Below are 16,292 nucleotides of genomic sequence, written 5' to 3' on the forward strand. Positions count from 1 at the left end.
CCGTAAGTATATATATCTGATTAATTTTCCTCTTGTAAATGTTAAAAGAACGCAGGATGAACAAAATTTACCTATAGTCCTTACTTATATTAAATAGTATTTAATTTTAAAATTTAAAACCACGGGAAAATGTAACGTTTGGTCTGACATAATTAATTGCATGATTAACTAATTAATTAGCTTCAATTAATTAATTGCAGTGTGTTCCTGCAACGCATCCACGCGTACTTGTAGTACTAATTGCACAAATTAAGACGGTACTAATTGTCCTTAATGTAAGTACTCCCGGTATATTAAAGAAGTTTCCTAGTTACTGGTATTACGTTAAAACACATCAAAAACATGTTTTTCAAAACATAAACGTCAAACCGCACAGTGCCACCGTCATCCACAATCCATGGCGGCATGAATCACTAGTTGATACCGAGAAGCCTTGATCTGCGCGACGTTATAAAACGAGTGGGGCCGCCGTACGCCGCCATTTAATTGTGACTGTCCGAGCGCACCGCACGTGTCGCGAGCTACCATACCGCAATATTAAACAAACAAACAACATGAGTACTACCGGCGCCTCCTCCGTCCTCCTGTTCATCCTGAACATCCTGCACGTGGTGTTCGGGCTCGGCATCACCTGTGCCGCCATCTGGTTCTTCGTGGAGGTGCACAGCATCACCAGCCTGCGCAACACCAACCACTACCTGCTCGACTACAACGTGTACTGGCCGCAGGCCATCCCCTGGGTGTTCATCTTCGTCGGAGTGTTCGTGGTGTGTGTGTCGTGCTGCGGCTTCGTCGGCGCCAAGAAGAAGAGCAGTGGCCTGGTGGTGATGTACATCGTGTTCGAGGTGACCGCCATCCTCGCGCTGGTGACGGCCGCGGTGGTCGCGCTCACCTGCGCCGACAGCAGCTCCACCGACAAGTTCATCCAGGACACCGTCTGGGACGTCTTCACCACCATGAAGAACGACCGCAACGTGGAGGTGGACTTCGGCAACATGGAGAAGCGGCTGCAGTGCTGCGGCGCGTCCAGCCCGCGCGACTACATCAACTGGCGCCGCGACTTCCCCGTGTCGTGCTGCGACACCTACTACCACGGCTGGATCGGCCAGTACAACATCGACTGCGACTTCACCAACAAGCTGGCCAACGAGCGCCACGGCTGCACCGAGGTGGCCACCAACTACACGCGCATCATCATCCGCGTGCTGTCCGGCGCGTGCGCATTCACCGCCTTCCTCGGCCTCATGAACCTGATCGTCGCCGTCACGCTGTCCAAGAGCATGAAGAACCGCCGGCCGAAGCCGATGCCGGTGCAGCTCGAGTCGGAGAGCAAGAAGGGTCTGCTGTAAGTGAACAAGTTGTGTGCCGCGAGGTTCTATCGGACCAGTGTTGAATATTGACTTAACTAGTTTTTCCTTTCACGTGAAGCGAGAAATCGTAGTTAAGTAACATGTCGAATGTTACGCGTGTGTGAAGTGATAACGCAATACTAAACAGTTTGCGACAGTATTTGTATGGAAGTATTTATTTAGGCTAGTGTATGCGAGTAAGTATTGCACATGCGCGGTATTAGCTTTAACGTGGTATCCACCGGTCGCTCGGCCGCTCGCGCCGAGAGCTTCTAGTCTGAGACGCGACGCATTGAGTGCATCAATTAAATCTTCCAGGCATGTGCAGTACGGACAAAGAGTTTGAATGAGTCAATTTAAGTAGCCTTAACTACGGGATAATTGAATCGGTTGTTAGTCATATAATGGCGCTCTGTCCTCCGTCGCCTGAACCCAACGAATGACTGACCTTTGTATTTGTTGAGCAAGATGGACGAGCGAGATAATTGTCTCTGATATATTTTACACGTTTTACAGCAAAACGTTGGTTGAAATATTTCAGTGGAGGATTGTAATTAGTGTTGTTATCCAGTAGTGCTATGGTAGGAGTTGTCGAGTGATAATTAATGTTAATTGTCCTCACCGATCTGGTTTGTATCTCCAAAATCGATACAATAATGTATTGTGATGTAGTTTTATACGAATGATGTTTTAATGTTCTACAACTAGTTTTAAAGTTGATTTACTTTCAAATGGTTGTAGTGGCATTTAATATATTAATACTAATATCGTGAATCCGTCTGTTTTATCAACTTTAACCTATGAGGTAACACTGTTATGTAGGACACTTGTATTTTATGTATTTATTAGAAGTTATGACATAGCTACTCTAATATTATTTCACGCTAGCATTTTTGTAGGTCTCATTTGTATAGCGACTGAATTAGTTGTTGAATGAGGCATTGGGTTCGAATCCCAAGTCGAGCTTTGTCTTAATGTTTTTTCTTGAGGAAAAATTCAAAGTAGCAGCTCGATGGTTGACTATAGACACATAAGGAATGACAATATTATTAGTAGAGATGTGCTTATTCCCTTGTAATGTGGATTTATGATATTGTAAGTGTGATTGTGTTCCCTTAATGTAATCTCATACATTCCTGTAAATAGTACTAAGGAGTAAAATTGTAAAGTTTTCAAATGATGTTGGTGCCAGTTCGAAACCACATTACCTCAGTTGCGTTATAGCAGCAAAGAGCAAAAACAACATTTGAAAACGTACAAATATGAACTTTAATAGCCTAACGTTAAAGACTTGATTTGTTACGCAAAATGTTCTTACGTAATATTTATTTTTCTGTATGTTTATCACATCATCGTGAATTACAGAACCTCTGTGAGTATGTTGTGTACCTGTGGTTGAGAGTTGAGGTCCAAAGATTAGGCTGGTTACACACCGACAGCCGGCGTCAAGCTCGCTGACGGCTGCTTGACGCCGGCTCGATAGATATAAGTCTTGATAGCATAGATATAGAGTTCAAATTATGTTGTTATTTTATAAGCGCTTTGTGTATTTGCATTTTGATATTAAAATAGACTGGATGTTTTACATAATGATTTGTTTCTTTTTATGTTATTTACAAACCCCCACCTTCACCCATTTTACGCATGACACAATAAAGTACATGAATGAAATGAATTTAATCTGGATTAGTACACAGTAATTCAGTAAGAAATGTCCATAATTAAAATCTTTTGTTTTCACTCAAGTCATTAATAAATGTCTATTAATGAATATAACTGAGTCATACGAACCGGAACAATACAAATACAATTACGACAATAGCTAATCACATAATAGCACACAATGCACTGCTAATCAGGTCAGATCAAATTTTTTTTTGGTTGCATCAGTTATGCTTGACAGGTGCGACTGATCGCTTGTGAGCGTAAGCTGCGCTCGCGCAAGGCAAGGCGCGGCCAAAGTTTATAAAAGTAGTTGCGCGAGGCGCACGCCTCTCATTCCGTTGTCAACCTCACGCGCGCGCGGACCTCACCATGGGGAAAGACGAGCTTATCAAAAACGTTCTCTATGTTATGAACATTATCTACGCGGTGTTCGGCCTCGTCACCGCAGCCACGGGCATCTGGTTCTTTGTGCAGCTCACTGAGTTCGTCGGCCTCCGGAACAGCAACCACTACCTGCTGGACTACAGGGTCTACTGGCCCCAGGTAGCGCCATGGCTGTTCATCCTCACGGGAATCTTCATCCTCATGATCTCCTTCTGTGGATGGTGCGGCGCCAACCGGGAGAGCCGCGGCATGCTCGGCCTGTTCGGGCTGTTCCTCATGCTCATCGTGGTGCTGCAGCTGATCGCCGCCGTCCTCATCTTCGTGTACGTTGATGGAGAGGACACAGACAGGTTCATCAAGGATACAGTGTACGACGGATACTACAACTCGCAGTCCAACCCCGATGTGTTCAAAGCTTTCGGCAAGATCGAGCGCAAGCTGCGCTGCTGCGGCGCCAACGACGCGCGCGACTACAGGAGCTGGCGGAACGACCTGCCGCTGACGTGCTGCCTCGACAGCTACTACCGCGCCACCTGCGAGTTCACCGACAAGGAGGCCAACGAACGGCTCGGTTGTGCTAAAGTGGCCTCAGTGTACACCAAGATCATCAGCTCGTCGGTGGCGGGCGCCTCGCTGCTCATGTCGCTGCTGGAGATATGCGGCATCGTGCTGGCGTGGAAGCTGTTCCACTCGCTGCGGGAGGTGGAGCACTACATCACGGAGCGCAAGGAGGGAGAAACGGAGTGCTAGGAGTCAGTGCCACAGTATTATATCGATACCGCCGATCGATGCCGCCACGGTAGAGACTCGCCACGATCCGACGCCGACGGTCGCCGCCTGGAGTAACTTTCCCTTTCTAAGTTTTCTATCTTGCATGGTGTCTGTTTACTTCGGAATGAAGTTCGTTTCCTTGTCGAAAGGAAAGCCTGAAACCTTTGTTCTCTTAGATCTGATATAATTACATTCCACGGTTAGTGTTAATTCGCTTTAATTAAGCAATCTCATAGTGTAATCCGCGTAGTCTCGCTCCGCCACGCCTTAGGTCAAGCTGTGCATTAACGGCATTACGCGAGTGAGTGGGCCCGAGCCTAATCAGTCGCTTCCTCCTTAGCTCGATGAGTGTGCCTGCGCTGCAGTGCCTCCGCCGGACCTCATAATGTACCTAAGACCTGGTGAATCTGTCGGCCTCGCCCCACCAAGTGTCTTCGACACACACGATTAACGTAGTTAGGTATACATAGCTCGGTACGTAAGTTTCGTAAGTTATATTTCGCGGTAATAGGCGTCCATGGACGAGTGGAGATTGTGAAGCGATAGAAGGCCGTCTATGAGAAAAATGTGACCTCAGCTCGGGCAGTGGGCTGTGTGAGGAGTTGTTGCGGTACTAGTACTGCGTGTGCCACATTCGGGGATTGTGCAAGAGTGCGAGGTGTGGCATAATGGTGGTCGTGTTGTCGCTCGCGTTTCTAAGTTTATTCAGCTCGGTCCATCGAAATATGCAAATTTTTACGCAACACCGTATTGTGAGTGTATAAAGTATGCTCAGCAGAACTTATGGTAATTTATTACGGTGACGACATGTTTGGGTTTCACAATAATATTAGTAGACGCGTGTGTCGCGCAGTATTTGCAGTAGGTGCAGTAGTTGCAGTAGTTGTAGTAAGACATGTGCCAAGTGCTGGTGTTCATAACTTGCGATAATCACAATAATTTCTTTGTATCGAGTTTTATGTTTATATTTATAGATTTTTTTATAAGTTTTTTGGAGCGTACTTCCGTCCTTTATATAAATGAGCCATATTTAATATATTTTAATAATTGTGTGTTTGTAACAGCGTGTGTACAATTGCCAAAGAAAGTGTAGGTACAAAACTTTCATTGAAAAAAAACGAGAATATATTTTTGCATGCAAAACAATTTATATGATAGTTGAGTAAGTGAGTAACCGAAACCACGATTACCGTTATACTATAATATATAGCTGATAGTTGTAAGTTATTTTTATACAATACCTAATATAAATGTCATTTAAGTCGAAACTAGTCTTAAGTCGTTTCGTTTTACAATAAAAATTTAATGTTTAAAATATGTCAGAAATGTATTTTTAATTGTTTCCTCATTCTTATGCTAATTATAATAGAGTCACGTTTCGACAAACTAATTTATTTATCTGATGAGAACACATTCTATTGACATTTACATTTTATATATAAAGATGACGAAATATATACATTTTTAAATTACGATTGTATTTAATTATTACCTTAAATTGTGTTTAATGAGATGAAACAAAGAACCTCTTAGATTGCAGTCGGTAAATTAGATAATTCCGCCACTTACCACATAATTGGAATTTCCTCTTCTCATTATGTAACTTAGAAAGTTATTGACTTACTCACACAGACACATACATACATAAATCAGCCGTAACAGTCACCATAAAATATACATACATACATGTATAATATAAAGTAATATCGTGACCAACAGACGGACTGAATTAATTTAATTATTATGGTAATATAATCAATATGTTTGAGTAGAAACTCTACTGGACTAAAAATATACAATTCCTAAAAATCCTGATCTGGATCTTTGCAAATAAGTTTTGTATACAAATGTGACTGTTGTATGTTGATAATATATGTATAATAAATCTAGATAATTTATTTGTTTGTTTACCATCACTGAACGTACAGATTTCAATACATTTTTGCATATAAATGACCTATTTTTCAAGCTTTCCGCTGAATGTTCAAGAAATAGAATAGTAGGTGTTAATAAACATGACAAAATATAATATTAAAGGGCAATAACTCTTGAACTATAATATAACAAAACACCTCTTTTCTCTGAGTGGGTAGGCAGGCGTGTACATTATAATGTGACCTCATTCCCTTACATTGATATTATCTATCTATCTATCTACATATAAAGGATATTTAAATCAAAACTAAAACTCGAGGAAGGCTGGATTGATTTGGCAAATTTTGGTCTTGAATTTTACCTTCCCTACTTTAAATAGTGAGAAAAAAATGTTAGAGGTGGAACGAAGTTTCCCGGTTCAGCTAGTTACATTATACACATAAACATAAATAATAAAACTTTACCGGACCTGGGAAACGAACCTAAAGAATCCGGTATACACACTTTGAACCCGCCCATTGAGCCATAAAATTTTCTAAACACGTGTAGCAAAAATAGATTTCTATTTTCCATAGTGAAAACTCGTTTATTGAATATACAAATACATGTTACGGTAAGAGTGAATAATTGAAAATTATTAATAATTATCTACTATTATTAATAATTACCGAAAGTCGAGGTAAAAGTGATAAATTTATCACATTTGTCGGTTATTATTAATAATTTTACCCTAGTAGTGATAAATGTAATAAGTGGCCAAGATGTTATTTTTATTTCAATTTAAACGGCAATATATTGTGCTTGCACAACAAATATTAGTTGAATTCTATGACAATACTTTTAAAATTTTAATTTGTTGCATTTATAGGTGCTACAGAAGATTTACAGGCAAACCAAATATGATTGTTGATGATGAAACAATAATTGTTTAATGCAATTTTTGTTACAATTTTATGTACCACGATAGACTTTCTTGCATAAGTTTGATGGTAGATTAGATTTTTAAAAGAATTTTATTGTAAATTTTGTGATAAATGTGCCTTTTTGGCGAGGCGAGAGGGAGTGTCAGAATTTTACTGACTAAAAACCACCCCGTTCCTACTCCTGCTTTTCAAACCGGTGCCCCGGTAAACCCGCTAGGTAGTCCGCAGCTCCGGATCAGGAACCTACCCAAACTCTCATGTCCGGTAAGCACCTGCGTCAGGCGGTAGGTGAGGTCTCTCTAGCCACTTCTCAAACAGGGGACTTACCGCTGCAATGACAGCGAGCCCAGATAAATATGCCCTAGAAGGACACTATTTAATATTCTAGTTTGGAATATGTGAATTTGTTGTCCTTTCGGTTTAAAGCAAGTACAAGTAACCTTGTTTGTGTGATCTCTAATTAATATAATCGTAAGACAGTGTTTAATATTATAAATAAATACCTGCTGGTCAAAAAACATTGGGTTTATATTAATTTTATTACTTTCACCAATATGTGTCGTGAATTATTAATAATCACTACTAAAAGTAATAAATTTCGATCGATTATTCACATTTACCAAAACGTGTGATTATTATTAATAATTTTGTAGAATTATTAATAATTTTCAATTTATCAGATTTACCGTAACATACACACACACATACATTATCTACATCTGTTATATAATATCTGGTAGCCCTTTTTTGCCGAAACTAGTTGTGAGAAAAGTTTAAAGGTATTTGTGTTACGTCACTATGGGTACCTACCTACGAGGTTACGTCACTATGCCCACAGCTGGGCACCGCCATCTTGGATTTAAGGTACTCTTTCCAAAAAGTGTGTCAGGAAAGTACAATGTGGTACTGATCGTGGGTACAGTCTGCTGATGGGATGGTCATTCATTCGAATCTATGTTTTGGAAAGGGCACCTAGCTTTGGTGATGGTCAGTTTTATTTTGACGTATCGAAGTAATTCTAAGTTTTATTTCTAATAATCTATGAAAGCTCAGTTCTATCAGGAAATTAGGCTTTTATTAATTTACAGTGTGAAACAACACTTGTGTTGTGTGTCGTTGTGTGAGGTGAGGTTATTGGAGGTCCAATTATACCCAATTCCCGATTCCCCAACAATCCTTAAATTCCTAACCCGCAAAAGGCCGGCAACGTACTTGAAACGCGTGAAATGGTGTTTCAGGTGGTGGTGATTGCTTACCATCAGGTGATCTGTCTGCTTGTTTACTGCTTATACCATAAAAACAATATCAAAATGTAAGAACTCATATAAAATTATTAATACAATTTTATATTTTCGAACACTTGACATAAGGCTCCTCGAGTACCTTCTTAAAATGATAAAGAATCTTTACTCAAGTTGAGAGTGCTTCGACACTCTCTAGATCTCTAATAGCTGATTAAAAATCTTAAAAAAATATCGAAATTTTGATACTTTTAATTTAGAAAATATTTCGCCTAGAATTGACTTAACATCACATCTTTTATTTCGTTAATCAAAAACTCTATAACACTTTTAACGACTCGGGAATTGAACCTGAGAATTGAGTCATCACTAGAAACTCTTTCTAAGAAAATTCGCGGAAATTATTCGATACGATGTCTCATAGACTATATAGTCGATGAGTCACATACTTTCCCGCGCATGCGTAAAGATTATTATGTAGCAAAATGTAACAGTATTACTATTTACTCAAAGCTATACAAACCAGTATAAATAGACCTTTGAAAGTGTGGAAAGCTCATACAAAGCGAGACCATGATAAACTGGTTTGGTATACTTTGATGTGCGGTTGTGCACACGTGAGTAGACCCACGTGGGCGACGCTTGCGACACCTGGCGGATTGTTTTTGCATTCCCATAGCTAACAGGAACTATTGCCTTTGCTTTGTTTTAGCTTAAAACAAAACATTAAAGTTATGCAACTTTTTATCTTCACTGTAAAATCGCGATCGCTTTCTAATTGTTTAAAGGTGCTGTTTAATCGATTTTAAGGCAATTAGACTTCACTATTTTCGTTAAATTGTCAACTAATTGACAATTAATCATGTATCAAGCGCAGCGTAGGACATCCGGGTGCTACGGACTGCTTTACCGGGGCTAAAAATCTGTTTAGTCCGTCAGTTAGGTACCGTAATAAAAACAAATTAGACACGTATTTTTTATATGTTATCATATAAGATAACAATACTTAGATAATACGAATCAAAGTAGGTAGGATCGTGAGATTTTGACCATTCTTAGTTTTAAATCTTGTTGATTGTCAGTAGAGAATCAGTAAATCTTTAATTATTTTATGTAATCATCCGACTACGGAAGACGTAAACATAAGTATATTCACTCACGTTTCAGTTCAATTCAATTCTATTTTAAGAAAACCCCACTTTCTTAAACAGTTTCCCATAAAACCTTATCTCAACCTTATCTGCGCACTCTCCCATGATAACACGTAACACCAAAGTCAATGTTAAACATAACATAACTGGATTTGGAGTATTTTTTATCTAGATTGGCCTATAATTCGCGGTTGAGTGCGTCTGAACCGAACCCGCTCCGCTCGCGTGCCCACCGAGCGATGACGCGACCCAACCATAATCCGACAATGTCAGCGGAAATTATATGATACTATGTAATACATAAACGCATTATATCACGACTTTGTATATAGATAAACAGAAATGTCCTGTATATGCACGTTTTGCGTTGCAGCTAGGTTGTAGCGGTGCACGTATTAAACGATATAAGGTTCTCTAAACTTCTGACGTATGAGAGATGTGCTATGTAGCTATGCTAAGAAGATGTAATAGCTAAGCTGTGAAACTATGTGAACGTTTCCACCGATACTAGCTATGTATGTAACTGTGCGAGGAAGATCGATTATGCGATGTATCGATAGCCAACATACACATCCATAGCACGCATCCATAGCACAGATTTTTCCATATAAAAAACAAATCAACGAATGACGTTATAAATCCTGCATTGCACATGTGAAATTTACATGCAAATGAACATGGAATAGAAAATCCTAACGGCCAACAGTAAGGTAGAGGGCCCACCATCCACGATCACCTCGCCTGGTCAGAGGATCCTCCTTTTCTTAGGAAACTTTACTCTCTTTCCTAAAGAGTCTTGCGAACCCAGAGCCGTGAAGACTTAACGGATCGCCGGCACTCCGGCTCGAAGCAGGAGCAACAATAGGAACGGGGTTTTTAGTCAGTAAGAATTTGACACTCCCTCTTGCCTCGCCTCAAGTCATCTTATTATTCTTCTCTCATTTAAACTGTGATCTCCAACTTGCTTACCAATTGTGGAGATTATGGTATAAATACATATAGAAGAGGCCTTTAGCGGAGTGTCACATTGAGATGTGATGTGACCAATTTCTACAACACCTTCGTCATAAGAACGGAAGCATTTTACAACTATAGGAAACCACATCATAACGTTAGTCAACACGAAATGTCTTTTTAATTACTTTTAGGTAATTAGTAATGAAATCACTGCGCGGGTTTCTGAGAACACAGCTATACTAACATACATAGAAACAGGTATATATGTATTTATGTATGTATGTATGTAGGTATATGTATAATATTAAGGTATCCGGTTTATTTTTCGAGAAATTGACTCATTCTCTTGTAATGTGAATATATTCATGTTAATTTGTATTAAGCTGTAATTCAGCGTTTATTTGTGGTTTTTAATTATATTAGAGGGTAAGTATTACAGTAATAAGTATGATATATTAACCAACCGCGGAATGATGGTAGAGTAGAAAATATTTGGTACCTTTTTAAGTAACCGACTTCAAAAAAGAAGGAGTATGTTTGTATGTTTGTGTGCGATTATCTCACGACTGGCCGAATCGATTTTGATGCAGCTTTCAGAAAAGAGTTTGTTACACTTAGGAGCAGGTAGTAATTTCAGTGTGATTAATAGACAAACAAACTTTCACATTAATACTATTAGTGTGATTACAATAGGAGATAGATCTAATAATACCATGTCTAATGAAAAGCGGGTTTTACATTCACTTCAATTCAATTCAATTGCTAATTAAACCTGGGCATTTAAAATCTAGGCCCATTACACTACATAATTAACACACAGTTATGTATATGAGTCAACCTACATATGTATGTATGTATATACAAACATACAAACGAAATGACTATAATTAATACTATTTCATTAATCAAACCAAACTGCCTTTATATTGTAACAAAATAAATAAATTTCAACTTTATTTTAATTAGTTTAAGGTCGAAAATCTATTCTAATCTATGTGTAAGGTTAGCTTGATTTGTTGTTCTGTGCATCTAGTTTTTAATCGAATATTAGTTTTATTTACTTAGCATTAAAGTAGAAAATCTATAACATACGAGTATGTGCCATGTGATAGGTGATAAATAAGTGCCTATTATGTACCTAAGTATCAAACGGAATATTTTTTTAAGTTTTCCAAAATAAAAATCGCTTGTAACGAAGTAAGAAATTGTATTTTTTATACACTCAGCGTCACAAAAATCGCACCTCTTGGAAAATTGTATGTTTAAAACATGTCCCGCCAGTAACGAATACATTACACCTTATTAATATTGGTATCAATTGAAAGTACGTTTAACGACCTTTAAATTAACAACAGTTAGAATTCCTAAACACAACAGATCTCATCAGCACGTAACGTTAAAAAAATGTTGTCAAAATATTCAGAATGGGATAACATTCCTCAAGAGACTGTTGTCACATTAATTCGTCCATGAGAGAAAGCATGGAAGCAGTCATCAGGGCTAGGGAGGGTAACACTAGGTTTTAAGTTGTTTTAAGGACTTATTTGTAACTTTTTAATCATTTGCATTTGCTTGCAGTTTTTTATTCCCTGGTAAACAAAAAACCAAATCCATTGATTTATTCTTAAACTTAAATGAATTGCCTTTCCAATGATACCTTACAGTCATATGTCTGCCATTGATTAATAGGGTTAAAATGCTATGAAGGGAACTTTTAAAGAGGTGCGATTTTTGTGACGCCGAGTGTAGTATTAGGTAAAGTAAACTAGCAGACGGATTACCTGATGGTAAGCAATCGTTAAACACGGATGTTCAGGCAGCACCACTGAATCTGAAAGTAATTTCAGACCCCAAGCATCAACAAAGTAGTAAGATAATCCATAGATAACACACTTATTCATAGACACTGCCTTTCCTAACTTAATCCTAACTTGACTCGATAGTAACTAACTTGGTTATAACTTAAAATTGTTAGAATTAAGTGAATCCCTCGGTTTATAATATTGTTATAGAAAATTACGTGTCATACATTAACCGCCGTACTCAGAATCATTTAATAGTTACTTAACCCAGTTGAGTCCTTAGTAACTAATTGTTTTCGTTAACGTAGTCCTTAGCAATTATTTTTGAAACAAAATCGTTACTAAGGAATAGTTTAAGTAATCATTAAACGTCTCTGAGTGCGGCAGTTAGTGGTTTCAAGTGACACACGTGATGTCGGAGTAGAATATATGTATCACCACCTCTGCTCTTCAGGTGGGTGTCGTATGCAGATTAATAGCGGCTACACACCTTACGATTTAACTGTGTAGTTTTAACTGTACAGGCGAACTTTACAGTTAAATAAAAAATCAACTTAAACTGTACAGTTAAATCGTAAGATGTGTACTCGTAGGCTGTGTACTTCAAACTGCGATCTCCAATCTGTTAGCTAAGAGTTGAGATTATGACAAAGTTCTCTTATGAAGAAATGGCTCATAGTCCAGCAGTACCCTGCACAGAACCGACCAGTAGATCTTTCTAATAAAACTTACACTTTAAAACTGCAATTTCCAATCTGTTAGCCAGGAGTGGAGATTATTTTAAACCTCTTATGTAAATGTAGATAAGGTTCATAGTCTAGCAGTGAATTATCCAAGGGCTGGTGATGTTCAGTACGTGTTACAAGTTCAACATATTTGCACGTAATATTTGGTTTAAAACGTAATTGTCACGTTCATAAGGTTGGTTTTTGCATAGCAAGTGTTTTACCTGTGGTCACGTGTACAGTAGACACCAGCAGGTCAATCTACTCCTTTCTGTTATATACAACGTCACGTCTTTTATCCCCGAAGGGGTAGGCAGAGGTGCTCATTACGGCACTTAATGCTGCTATACAATGTACACCCACTTTTCACCATTTGTGTTATAAGTCCCATGTAATAGGTGGTGAACCTATTGCTATATACCGGATACAAATTCCAGACTCCGTGCTACTTGTGAGAAATTTCCGAAAAACTGAAAAATGCCCAGTAAGACTTTGCCCGACCCGGGAATCGAACCCGAGACCCCTTATTCGGCAGTCGCACTTGCGACCACTCGACCAACAAGGCAGTCTCCTTTCTGTCTTTATAAAATTTTCGATTTTATTATTTTGGTTATAAAGTCGAAAATCCAAATAGCTATTTAATGATTTGTGGTGGGAGATTAGAAAGGAGGGGGGAATAAGTTTTGGAAGACTGGAGACCCTAATGATGACTACTTGTACTTATATCAAACTGATTTCTTTATATGTATTATGTTGATATAAGTGTTTTTAAAAGTGAACTTTATTTTTAGTGGTTAAAAGTTTAGTTTTGATTGGCTTACGAGTATAATTAGGTGTACTCGTTTTTATTTGTGCAAGGTTATTTTTTAAAAGTGAACTTTATTTTTAGTGCTCAAAAGTTTAGTTTTGATTGAGTTTAGCTATGATTAGGTGTATTTTTACTTTTCCAAGGTTGATTTTGTAATTGGGTCAAAGGGTAATATGATTTATTTCTATATTACGTACTATTTTAAATAAATTCCCACAGCTTTCCCTTCACTAGTTTATCGCTACAATTCTTTTTAAACGAGCAGACGGATCACCTGATGGTAAGCAATCGCCGCCGCTCATGGACACTCGAAACACCAGAGGCGTTACAAGTGTGTGGCCGGCCTTGTGGGGGTTATGAAATTAAGGGCCTCCGGTAACCTCATTCACACAACGCAAACGTTGTAAACGTTGTTTCACGTCGGTTTTCCTTGAGGTCGTGGTATCACTCCGATCGAGCCGGCTATAGCAGTGCCCTAGCATAGCTTAACAACACTTATATTGACATTATATACAGTTTTTTAAAAACAAAATCTAATACAAACAAACAAAGTATGAACTACACACACACACACACACATAGATGCAAAAGTCCATAACTTTTACTTTCCACCATCTACCTTAACGAAGTACCTTTTAAGTTAAACTTAAAGTTTCGTAACATTATGAGCAGTGAAAGGGCCCGAAAAGTACTTACTAACGAACATTCATAAATATAACCTTGGCATAAGCAAACTGGTTTTTTTTAAACCAACTGCACATCAAAATATACCATTAAGTATATTAAGCAATTTTCAACCTTATACTTTAGTCATTAGAGTTGAGATTTGAATGAAGAATAGTGTCATTTATACTGGGTATCTTGATGTGCAATGTGACCACCATAGAAAAGACATTTGGGCAATACTCTTAAAGGCTATATCAATAAGTAACTCAAGCAATTTTCAGTCTTAAACTTTGATATATAGAGTTGAGTTTTGAATGAAGGATAGTGTTATTTTTGTATACCTTGATGTGCGTTGTGATCATAGAAAAGACATTTCGGCAATAGTTTTAAAGGCTTTACTATCTACTCTACTAGGAAGGTACGTGGTTCGATTCCATTGTCAGTGTGATGAACCTTGAGGCCCAGTTGATGGATGTGCAAATGTCATGCGTAGGCGTCCGAAGTTATTTCGATTTAGTATTTTATTTGTTGTTTTAAACTTTGTGAAATGCCAGGTAGCGGCATTTTGGTTTCATCTGTCTTTATGTTTAAACGTAAACAATTTTAGGCCTGTGAAAGTGTATCTAGGTTTAATGAAAATAATGAAAAAATCTATAGGTTCTCACTGCTGCACTTACCTATATAGACATTCAATGACTTTTCCTTAGTAATGATTTTGTTCTGAAAAAAATTCTTAAGGATTGGATTAAGTAATCCTTAAATGACTCTGAGTACGGCCGTTAAACCTTAAAATTTTTAAAGATTGTATTTCTTATCGTTTGCCAAAATCTCTACGTTTAGCAAACGGGTTGGAAATTGGAGTTTAAAATATTTATAGAGAGCAATATATGTATATTAGGTTTATACTACTTATAACGTATTTTAGTTATTTTATCATCACAGTAACACCAGGTGTGCGTTAGTCATAGTGGTTACAATGTGAATGTGTCATCTGTTGTAAGACGCTATTTTAGAGGTTCTATTGGTGCCAAATTATTTATTGGTTTACTCCCCAAAGGGGTAGGCAGAGCACATAACCTATGTAACACCCACTTTTTCAGGTTATATTGTAAGTCTCCTGTGGTAGGAGGTGAGCTTATTGCTACCATATACCAGGCTTATTTGCATACTAGCTTCTGCCAGCGGCTTTGTCTGCGTTCTCGTTGGATAAAAAGTATCCTATCACCCAAGTCAGCTCATACCCTGTTTGTATTTCAAATTTCATCAAAATCCGTTTAGTAATTTTACAACTAAACTTTCACATTTATTTGTAATTTCAAGCTACTACGACAACACCTGACGCCGACGTGGGAATCGAATCTGAGACACCTTACTCAGCAATCATGGTAGTTTCTGCCTACCTAGGGCTAGGTATTCATATTAGTAGGTATTATAGTGAAAAAGTGGGTGAAAATATAAAGAAAATTACCATTAAAGTTATCGTACAGTGTTCTAGAAAATTTTTATTCCAAAGTTATAAAGTTTCGAGTGCGGGTTTCGAACCAACGAATTATTCATAGGTAACAAGCGAAGTTTTTTCGAAAAATAAACAACACACTAACTTTACTCACGAAGTATAAACAAACTGAAACTTTCATTAACTAACTAGATTTTTCATAAAAACCGAGTAACCTACACTTTAGTACAAAGTTATTAGTCTATTTTTGTCTTCTAACATCATCTTAAATTCCATTAAAATCTGTTCATACAATACATTGTACAGTGGCATTACGTGTCGTAATGAGCACCTCTGCCTACCCCTTCGGGGATAAAAGGCGTGATATAGCTTTTTAAAATCTGTTCAATACTTTAAATAAAAAATTTAACAAAGATACTATTAATAGAGGAAAGCTCTACTAGTTTCGAGTCACAGAGGGACTTTTCATCATGAGCAGCGTACGCAGACGCGGCGGCGTCGCGCAGCAGGCCTTACTAA

At 38.1% G+C, this 16,292-nt stretch overlaps 2 protein-coding genes across 2 annotated transcripts; both read left to right on the top strand.

Annotated features, from left to right (window-relative positions):
* Positions 1-467: 467 nt before the first annotated feature.
* LOC118276615 (tetraspanin-2A) lies at positions 468-2,939 on the top strand. Its single transcript, XM_035594964.2, has one exon. It carries the CDS (start codon positions 555-557, stop codon positions 1,347-1,349), a length of 795 nt encoding a protein of 264 aa, XP_035450857.2. The 5' UTR covers positions 468-554; the 3' UTR covers positions 1,350-2,939.
* A 316-nt stretch (positions 2,940-3,255) lies between these two features.
* Positions 3,256-5,641, top strand: LOC118276616 (23 kDa integral membrane protein). The gene has a single exon (XM_035594965.2). It carries the CDS (start codon positions 3,384-3,386, stop codon positions 4,146-4,148), a length of 765 nt encoding a protein of 254 aa, XP_035450858.2. The 5' UTR covers positions 3,256-3,383; the 3' UTR covers positions 4,149-5,641.
* Positions 5,642-16,292: the final 10,651 nt, after the last annotated feature.

Source organism: Spodoptera frugiperda, chromosome 17, assembly GCF_023101765.2.
Source record: "Spodoptera frugiperda isolate SF20-4 chromosome 17, AGI-APGP_CSIRO_Sfru_2.0, whole genome shotgun sequence".
NCBI classification, from domain to species: Eukaryota; Metazoa; Arthropoda; class Insecta; order Lepidoptera; family Noctuidae; genus Spodoptera; species Spodoptera frugiperda.